This window comes from Cygnus olor, chromosome 7 (assembly GCF_009769625.2).
Source record: "Cygnus olor isolate bCygOlo1 chromosome 7, bCygOlo1.pri.v2, whole genome shotgun sequence".
NCBI lineage: Eukaryota > Metazoa > Chordata > Aves > Anseriformes > Anatidae > Cygnus > Cygnus olor.
In genome coordinates this window covers 20834660-20845586 of record NC_049175.1, presented here as the reverse complement: position 1 = coordinate 20845586, position 10927 = coordinate 20834660, and the positions used below count along the sequence as shown (strand labels likewise).

The following is a 10927-nucleotide window of genomic DNA, read 5'->3' as shown; positions in this document are numbered from 1 at the left end:
TATATATATATATATATATATATATATATTAGAAATTCAGCAACCTGACTTCTCCAACATTAATAGCAGCAGTTTTCTCTTATTTTTGCCTGATTATCAAGATACTGTCTTTCATCCTAATTTTGTGTAGCCAGTTTCAGATCTTCCAGTACACCAGACCTCCTGTGTTGATGTATCTGTCACCACTCTCAGAGATGCTCAGTCCACTTTCTCTCTCTGTGTGCCTGTCCTCCCCCCAGCTGTTTTTAACCCTGATTTTTCTTCAAGGTCTGTCTGTTCTGCATCGTTAGCAATCCATTTCACCAGCAATGCGCTAACCTGCTCTCTTCACAGAGCTGTGGCAGAGGTAGGTGAACTCTTTTCAGCCGCTTCTACTGTGTTTTCACATTCCTTATCTTTTGAAATAAGCTTTATCATTCATTAGTCCCTTTATTATGAAGTCAGATTTATTCCTCTGATTACTAGGTTTTGAATCTTTGCTTTAAATAACACATTTACACAGAAGCCTCATGTTATTACTGGGACTATGCTATTTGTGAAACTCTCCTTACTTATATAATTTTCCCTTTATCTATTAATCTTTCCTTTTCAGTAACATCCTATAAGTTCTCCCAGTCCTTACCCCTAAGTCCTGAATTAGACTTTGCTTTATGAAAGCAGGTGCACTATCATGATTATTTATTACTCAAAATGAAAGTCTCTCCCTTCAGGAAGCCCCTTGATTCAAAACCAAATCTAATTTCTTCTATTACATGATTGCAGTGAATCAGTAAAATACTTCCAAGCACTATTCATCAGGCATTGCTCATCATATACAGATTTATTTAATTAAAGATGACACTTTTACACTGCTTGGTAGTTCATTCAATCATCAAATAAAACAATAATTGCTGTAACTTATGTCAGCTTCCACTTTGACTACAATAATTAGTAGCTTTTAGATGCAATATTCTCCTCAGTTGGCTCATAAATATCACACACATTGATTTTCCCCTTATTTTTTCAACGAAATCCATTTTTTTCCTCTGTTCACATTACCCCAGTTCTACTTACATGTCAGCCTCATTTTCCTGCTTAATTGATATTTACCTGCTTCCTTACTGGGCTAGTAAGAACCTACATCTTTCTGTCTGTGGATCTACCATGCCCAATGCCTCACAAAACTGAGTAACTGCCTTGTTGTGAAATGCTTCCAAATCTAGAAAGCAGCTAGAAAACATAAAGCCATACAACACTAACCCAGAAGTAACAGACTGCTTTTCCCCGTTTGTTTCTCAGGCTTGGTGTTAGCTTCACGGTTCCATACTAATCCTTTGCGACATGCACTGCCCCAGCCCTGTATTATCAGCTGACACCAAGCTGCTTCAGCTATAGAAACTCTCAATTACGCACTTCTAGGCATTAGGGCATTTTAATTTGCTACATCGACATTAAGCATTAAGGTTTGTAAATGCCACCACTTTCTGAAAACTTCTAACGGTCCAAACTCAAAAACTCTGCTAGTGCGTACCAAGCTGTCAGTGCACACTTGCTGTGCAATGTCAGCATGCACTGCATAAGAAAGCACCCCAATCCCCTCTGCTTCCCCCCATTAAAACCTGGGCTGAAACATACTTCAGTAGTACTACATCCTCCTCTTAGGGTAGCTAAGTAGATTCAGCAATTTTATCAAGATCACAGAGAGGTGGAAAGAGGCTTCTGACCTCCACCTCCTTCTTCCCCTTTTCTGGCTGCGTGACACCCCCCAAGCAGACGATTTAATGTGGTACTTTTATTTACTGGTATGATCCACGGCGGTTTTTTGATTGGCATTTGGCTTGTCTCTGATAATGCTCAAAAGCAATGTTTTTAAGAACAAGTGTATAGGACATATGCCTTCAGCTTTCAAACTCTATTTCTTGCTCTTGCACACGTTATTTCCCAGGTCTATCATTAGTGTTTTGAATTGGCTGCAACTTTCTCCTCCAAAGTATTTGTGTTATCAAGAATAGGTAGCTATCCTGAAATCCCCGTAACATCTACATGTACATAATGAACATTCGTTTGCTGCTTTAACTCAAAATGGGACATGCAACCCTAACTTTACAGTACTCTTACAATTTGTATTTTTTTAAAGGTTATTAGTATTTTTCTCTCCCATCTTCTCTCAGTTACCAAGCTTGCCCCTTTTAGCAGAACACTAACTCCAAACCAGTCTTCCACATGCTTTTGCTTTTTATCTCGCACTCTGTTCTAGCTGCCTGCAGCTTTTTTTTTGATCTAGTAGTGAGGCAGAGGCAGACTGAAGAAGCCCTTGATCCTCTCAGAAGCATACCACTGCTTACACCTGCTGGAGGGTGGCCTCCCTCCACACCCTCAGCTCTAGCACTTCCCTCACTGACACCATCATCACCTACTGCAGCTTCTTCAGGGGTGCAGGAAACGCACGGCACCAAGAGCCAGCGGGGGAGACATGGCTGCCTGATTTGCCAGTTGACTGAGGGAGAGAAAGCACTCTGTGCTGTACTACTACATTAGAGGAGTACAAATTGAGCCTTTATACTACAGGCAGAAGGAAAGCTACCGCTACGATTCTGTTATTTTTTTTCCAGCAAAAGATAATAAATCAGTTTCTATCATTAAGTTGAGGAGACAAGCAGAAGGGCAAATGGACACCCACTGACACCAGGGGCCTGCTGGGTACATCACCTTTTTTTGCGCATTCTTAGTGAACGAAAGGAGAGAACAACCATGTGTGTACTCATATATCCACATGCATATGTATACACACACAGAGCATGATGTTTAATGAGGAAGTGCAGGGTAGAAAAAACAGGAGCAACTCCTTTTATACAGTTATTCCCTTAGTGGAAGCAGTTGTTTTTATACTAATTACTTTAAAAATGCAAATGAAAAGCTAATTTTACTTTTTTTTTCCTCCTTTAAATAACAACCTACATAGGTAGATTTTATTTGAAATTGTACTCCCAAGACATCTTAAAGAATTTCACCACCTTCAGTCTTACTAAAGATTGACTTTCCTGCCCTCTAGTGCTTATATCTGCTTAAATCTTCTATTCCTATGGTAGAAGGTTTCCAAAACCAGAATATGTGGTCTTACTGAAATAATGCTATTTACTTATTACCATACTGCAAGTGATCTAAACAGTTCTTTTGTCATTGCTCATTTACATATCAGACTGCTACCTATACAGTCATCTGAAAGGTCAGAATTTTCAGGCTATTGTTCATCTTACAGAACCAACTTTAGGCAGTTTTCTTTCAGGTTTGGACCAGGATAATGGTGTTTTAAATGCATAGCAAACCTATTAGTAAGCTTGGACTGGTAGCTAAAGCTGTTAGCTAGCTATATACCAAACAACAAGTTTCCCAAACAACAAGTTTCCACAGTATTTACATTTTTTCCATCCACATTAAAAATTCTCTATTTAACGCAATAAATTCCCCCTCTGATGATGTAGTTTAATTTTTTTGCATGCTTACATTCAAAACAATGGGTTGACGTTTTACATCTGTAATTACTCCCACGCTACCAGAAAACCAGTGAATTAAATTTATTTAGTGTTAAATGAATATGGAATGTTATACAGTACATGTAAAGACACTTCAGGATGAGTAAAGCAGAACTAATTGCACAAGAGATTAAAGATTCACCTCAACAGTCAATATTATCAAATCATTACAGCTTCCATCTTCAGAGTGCAAGGTATGTCATGCAAAAAAGAAAAGAAAGCTCAAAAATCCCCAAACAGACAAAACCAGCATTGTGGTACCACTTAAATCTATCATACCACAATATTTTACAAGACATTAAGTGATCATTCATAGAGAATGAAGCATTTTAGCAATAATAAAGAGTTTTAAACATACTTAACAGATTTTGCATGAACACCAATTCCAGCATTACTATACCAAAGGAACAGGCAACATGCTGGGAGAAAGTACCTAAAAATCAAAGCCTTTTTTATTCATAGCCAATATTACTTTCTGCAAGAGTTAAGTTATGCAATCTTATTATTCAGATTCCCCACACAACTGGGTAAGGTTCAGTACATTTTTACATAGAGCATAATCACATAACCACCACATCAGCAAGACGTTTTCATTATCTTGACCAGTTACTACATTTAAAACCATGGTATGATAATGTGGCCAGCAAACAACTTGTCTTCTGGGACAGCGTCCTGTATGTAGAAATATAAGACAACTGAAACAGACAAATAGACTCCTAACCACTTTAAACCCAAGTGAACTCTAATTTTTATTTACATATTTTTGAAATATGTAGGTAAAAACTGCATATGGAACAGAAGTAGAATACACGAGAGAGCTATGATAGGGCTGACTGTACACTGATCAGCACATTCAATAACCCCGAATGTGTCTTGAACAGGGGGTGATACCTTTTGCACTCTTCTTCTATACAAGTGGTCTCAACAGGGCTACCGTAGGCAGCTGTCACCACGGAATAGCTGCTCATCCCACTTACACGCTCCTCGTCCAGCTGGCCGAGCACAAGGGACCAGAATCTTGCACCCTGATCAGTTTCACTCGGCCAGAAGCACTGCAGGTAAACAACGACTCTCTGCAAGTGCCTCAACTGCAGCTTGAACATTAGCGTGGAAGAAACATAGGGGATGACAGGGTGGTTTTTAGCATTTCCACCTCGCAATACTCATATCCTGAGGGCACCAACAAATAGATTAATTTACCAAAATAATCATACAAAAAGGCCAAGCTGCCAGCCCTCACATTAGAAATGAACTATTTAACTTCCTGGCTTAAATGTAAGCAAGGGGAACTCAAGACAGACCTCCTTGAGGTTAATATTCCAAATACATTCAAAGAAAATAATTTACTAAAACTAACTTGCAAGGTCTACTAGCCTTGAAATGAGGATACAGATGAACTAAAGCTATAAATAAAAACTTTTGAAGACATTTTATAGAAATAAAATATGAAACTCTAGTAAGTAGGTGGAAAAGACAGTTTAGTATTCAGCTGGAATATTTTCATAGCCCATCATTCTCAGGAATGTATATTCCATAAATAAAAATACAGAAAAAAATGAGTATTTAATCTAGTTGGCTATTCCTAAACTTCTTCAGATAAAACTTACTTTTTCCCTCCCAAATAAGTGTTAAACCCTGAAAACTGGCTTTTTAAATCTATTGTGCATGAGGAAAGAGATGAGCAAACCAACATTTGGAAAATTTTTTTTTTTTTTTTTTTTTTTACAAGGTTGCAGTTCTAAAACACTTATATTACAAAGCAATGTAAATAAATACCAGGCTAGTACAAAAGCTCTTATTTACAGTTTTACAAATGAAAACATTTTCAGTGTAAATGCAGTGTTTTAAAGAACACAGTATTAGTAAAATGAGTTCCTGTATAGAGCATTACAATTTCTGTTAAATTTCAATGTAGTATTGTATAAAACCATTGTTTTAAGTTAATTTTTGTTTATAATTTAGTACAGGCAAATTGCAGTTTATGCCTGGAATGGTATCTGTTAAAGTGCTGAAAAAGAGGACATTTTTGAAATTTTAGAAAAACATACTATACATTATTAAAGCTTTATCAAGTCAAAAATGGTAGATTTTGTTCACATTTGCTACCACACCACCTGTTTTTCAACAACTCATTGTAGTTAACAGGATGGCAGCCACTGGTATCTTCACGTCCAAGTCTGATGGTTTCCCACAAGTAATTTGTCTTAAGCTTCAGTGGTGACTTCGGGTTTCATAATCTGGTAAGTAATCAAGTATTCTGGATAAGCCTGAAAGAGCAACACATACATTCTTTATTATGATTAAATTTGGAATGTTTGCCAGAAAATGTATCCAGAGGGCAGGAAAAAAGTGAAAAAAAAAAGAAAAAAGGCAAAAGAAAAAAGGCAAAATGTCAAAGGTAAAATGCCTGGAGTATTCAGGCAACAAAGACCCTTTCACCTTCAACCACAGCTGGAGTTTGTTTCATGAGAAAAACAAGTCCTAGCACCTCAAAAATAAGGGGAAAAAACACCCATATCTCATGCCTTTTAAAGAGATGTCTGAAAAAACAACCCCAAAATCAACATACCTGCTCCCCTCTGTAAATGACATATTCTGCTAATGCCAGTCCATTTACACTGGGTCGCCCAGTAACTGAGTGATGTCCAGGGGGAGAATGAGCCATTTTCATAGCACTGAACTGCAGGAAAGACTTGCCCAGTGTTACACGACAGAACAGCAATTGCCTGTGTTAAAGTGAACAAATGTCAAAACAATACCTTACATAACCTACTGACAAGTTCTGATGTTTTTATTTAAGAAAAAAAACAGATCAAGGGTACTTATTTCTTTAGATATGTTCTAATACAATGGCAATTTAATCTCAGTTTTTGTAGACCAATGTTAGGTACCATTTTGCTATGCTCAGGCAAAACTCTTGGCTTTCAAACCCTTCATAAAAGGCAAATTCGTAAAACTTCTTATTCAAAACTCTACAAACCTTGACTAGACTGACATCCTCTGTAACTCTAGAGGATCATCTCTTTATTTCAGAGTACCAGAAAATGCTAAGTAATATAAAGTGAAAAGGGGCAAAGACTCTTAAATCTAAAGGATTTAAGAACTTAGCTAGTGGTAGAAATTCTATAAATCCATGCCTATATTTTAGTGTCTGAAGCAGCAGTGACATGGAGGGATGACTGTTACAATGTGCATTCTCTTCAAAGAAATACAGTATCTGAGTATTACAGTTTTTCCTTTCTCTGTAACAGGCAATCAAGTGGACTAAACACTGATATTGCCGCATATTTCATGGAAGCAGCTAACAGATCTCCTCCTCACTCTCAGGCTACCTACCTCTAATTTTTACACTGAGTTAAGGGCAAAGACTTGGTTAAATGCACCAAAGATAGTTAAAGGTTCTCTAAGACAATTATCAAAGTTTTCTGATACTCTGTTAGGCTCAGCATATAGTGAGCGCTGAGGTTTCGTTACCCAAGAAATATTTCTTCACATAATCTTCTGACTTGACTGTCTGTAACATAACATGCAAATGCAAATTTGGATTCTTTTGTGTAAAAGATCGTAACTTACCTATGGCAAACATAACAAGACCTATCTTTGTGAATTGGACATCCAGTGCCACCTCCAATCCCATAGACATACTGATTGCTTTTGGAAGAATTTTCAGCAAAATAAATCCCAGCTCCAAACATGCCACCTATATAGGCATGTCTCTCATCAAAGCCTTTGTGAATGATCGCATTCACAAATGGGGACCCTAAGAGAAGGAAGCAAAACATTTGAAGTACAATATACGGAGATATGTACAACAATTCTACCATCTGTTCCCCAGCTTTTTTTTGATACAGCATTTCCACACACACAAGGAAATCAATCTGCAGAAATTCTGAGCTCCAGTTTACCCTACCCATTTGCTAGAGATGTTATACAAATAACATGAGTTGTTGGGTGTACATTTTTAAAGAGATTTGTAAAAGATAATGTTTAAGGCAACTCCTCCTGTAAGAGAAGGCTCAGTGAATCTTCACTCTCTACAGAATAGCTTCATCCTAACCAAGATTCCGGGATTATATTGTTACACAAATCCCATCTTCTTCTACTAAGTAAACCGCATTTAAAAAGCAATAAAACATTGAATGTACTCCAATCAAAACTCTGCAGTAACTATCTAAAGGAGAAGAGATTGTTCTTCTGTTTGCCTCTTTAGTGTTCTTCTGTTTTTCACTTTTTATTTACTCACAACTGCCACTTATGTTGGGAACTATGAAGTTTTCATTGTAAGGATGCATTTTGGACCTATTTAATTTGCATGTCAGGACAAACTACAAAGGCACACCCCTTTTTCCCCATTCGTAGTTGCTAGTATGTTTTTACTTAGAACTTCAAAGTCCCCTTCATGGAGAGACAAGGAAGTGAAAGCTTCAGAAGGATCCAGTACATTACATGTCACTGTTGACAAACATGTATAAAACTTGTGCAAAATCTAGTACCTACATTCAGTGGGAAAAATTACTGTTTGGGCCAAAAGAAACCCTCCACCAAACGGTGCTGATGGTTAAACAAGTACATAAAGGTGCATTTCAGTATCTCACCATGAAACAGCATCCTTTCATTAGCATGGTTATGATTCTCTTCAGAGACCTCTTTCCTCCTGTGAGTATATCTTTCCCATAGCTTTTTGTTGCACACTTTCTGAATCTGAAACAGTGAAAAAATAATTTCCATCTCAAAACTGAAAATTTGTGTTTACTTAACAGATGTTATACCACAGTACTTACTCTAAAATGACACCTAAACAATACTTCTTTCCTTAGAACTCAGTGAAACACTGGGATTCTCTAATATACAATGTTGATTGTTCTAACATAACACCAAGTAAATTGTAACTGAATGCTTAACTAAGAGTCAATTATTTTAAACATCTTAAGCAACACTTCTTAATTTATATTTAGCAGGTTTAGTCACAATTCTACTTCGGTATCCCTCCAAAAATAGCTTGATAAAAAACACCAGTAAAAAGATCATCTAGTAAATAAAGAAGACTCTTCCATGAAGACTTCTAGAACACTTTTCAGAGGAAGTAAATAATGTGCTCTAAGCACAGGTATGCTGGGCACTGGCAAAGCATTATGCGTGTAGATACAGCCCATCTATTTTACTGTGCAAAGTTTAATATCAGTTTAGCATAGAACTTGTACTTACAAATTAAAAAGATATTTTAATGAAAATGACCATTTCTTCTGGAGAAAATGCAAACTAGAATTCCAATAAATTATTCAAAGCAAGGTTGTCTACTTTCTCTTGTTCTAAGCTTCCTTGGTTTTAAATCAAGCCCTAATAGGTCCCCTTACTTCCATGCTTCAGAAGTTTTGCTTTCACTTTTTGCTTCCTGTTTCTCCCTGACATTTCCTCAACAGAATCAATCTTTTGTTTCCTATGAAACCTTCCGTCTTTTTCTTCAAATAACATACAGTTTTCTGTGATGTCCTTCTATGTCAAATTCTCATAAAACTTTTTAATGTTTATTGACCCATAAGACTATATGGGAAAACTGTTTAGTATTTGAATTTCCCTATGCATGGCTCAGAATAGCACATCTCTTATGAAATTCAATAAATAAATATATGTAGAACATTTTATGGACAAGTTAAGGATATTTTCAGCCAAAACACTGAGGATGTAACCATTAGTTATGAAATATATGACAGTTACCTTTAAAATGTTGTATCTATTGAATACTCCACCAGCATGTCCTCCATCTCTATGCTCTCGGACAGTACTCTGCATCTGAAGATTGAGAATTTTAAGGATGGTCACTTTGCTTCAGAACACACATCTTTCACACTTTCATATAATCGAAAGAACAAATTCTTGAAATTTTCAGACAGTGACTGTGTGTTAAATAATGCCAGATTGTGTGGATGCACATAAACAGATTTTATGATTTTTTTTTTTGGTAATGTATCTTGAGTATGGACTAAATTTCAAATTGAGAGACTGCTGTTATTCTGTTTAGAGCATTGTTTCTTCAAAATTCTGTCTGGTATGATTATTACACTTTGGAAGGAAGTGACTTAAACCTATGTCTTGACAGGCCGGCAATTGGTAGCATAGAATTTATATTATATCCAAAGAGCTCTTCCATATATTAGAAGAGCTTATTAGGAAGTTTTAAAAACATGACTTGCAATAACGTTAGGAAGAAAAAAGACATGGATCTCACAAGCATGGATGTAATAGCAGTGCTGTCAAGAAAGATGGAAATTTGAAGTATCCTTATGTAAGTTTCTCTTTTTATGCTTAGAAATGTCTATCTCACTGCTAAATTGTCCAGCAGTACTCCTGTGTCTATATCTTTAGTAGAAAACCCAAAAATATTATGAGGGTACAAAGAAAGGCATACCTCCTCTTCTACTGATTGAAATTCCTTATCTTCAGAGGAAAGATCTATGAGAATAGTTCCACTACTGGAAGTATTTAGGGTCAGGTATGGGTTAAGTCCTGTGAATATAACAAAACATAACACTTTCAGAAACTGCTTTAAGACTCATTTAGAATGATAAACAGTAAGAATTTTCTTCTTAAAGAAACTGTCTTCTCAAAACTCTGCTTAAAGGATGAATAGTTTTGCTAGGAAGAAAGGCAAAATGTTATCAATGATTTTAATTGCCTTTTATTTACCATCAAGCACATAAGTTTCTGTGGATGTCTAAGTGCCAACCCTCGAATCATTTCATTAGTTTCAAACAAACTTTTTCAAAATCTGTTTATAATTTCTACCCATACATTACCACACATACACTATAAATGCCGTCAGAAGCATAGCAGCTGGGTCTGAATGCAGAACAACAATTACATCCATTTATCTGTGGATACTGATCGATCATCGCCTACACAAGAATAACCACTTCAGTCCTGCATAAATAAAGAGGCTTCAGCATAAGATTCACTACAAGCTGAAGCTGTTGATCACAGCAGGTTATGCTAGTCTTGGTTCACTGGAAACATATCAATCCATCAACTGTATCTTAAAAGAAAAGCGTACAGAAGAATTCAGAGGGCTTTCTGAGAAAGCAAACACAATCACAGAACCTAACGTAACAGCAAAATATAGTCCCTACCACAAACCATACTACTGTACTCCCCTACCTCAAAAACCTTATAATAGCTTCGCTCTAGATCCACACATTACCTAAGAAACTAAACACAAAATGGAGATAACAAATATTTTTTTTAAAAAGGGACAAGACCTGAAAGGCAAGATTCACAGTTCTTCATAGCGCAAATAAAAGCCCCCACGCTTCAAGTCAGAAGACATTCTTATCATTTAAAGTGTCATTTTAGGACAAGTTTTATTACCATTTTAAACCAGATATGGTTTATGATTAAAGTATTTATAAAAATAGATTCTA

The 10927-nt window shown here is 36.4% G+C and overlaps 1 protein-coding gene across 2 annotated transcripts in view; it reads right to left on the bottom strand.

Annotated features, from left to right (window-relative positions):
- Positions 1–2916: 2916 nt before the first annotated feature.
- TNKS2 (tankyrase 2) overlaps positions 2917–10927 on the bottom strand; it is an 80364-nt gene continuing 72353 nt past the window's right edge. For both annotated transcript variants that reach the window (XM_040563168.1, XM_040563167.1), the window contains 6 exons: positions 9919–10016; positions 9228–9302; positions 8108–8213; positions 7086–7272; positions 6082–6238; positions 2917–5779 (listed from right to left, as the gene is read on the bottom strand). In XM_040563168.1, the coding sequence (XP_040419102.1) occupies positions 5717–5779; positions 6082–6238; positions 7086–7272; positions 8108–8213; positions 9228–9302; positions 9919–10016 (686 nt within the window). In that variant the 3' untranslated portion in view covers positions 2917–5716. The remainder of the gene's footprint in view (positions 5780–6081; positions 6239–7085; positions 7273–8107; positions 8214–9227; positions 9303–9918; positions 10017–10927) is intronic.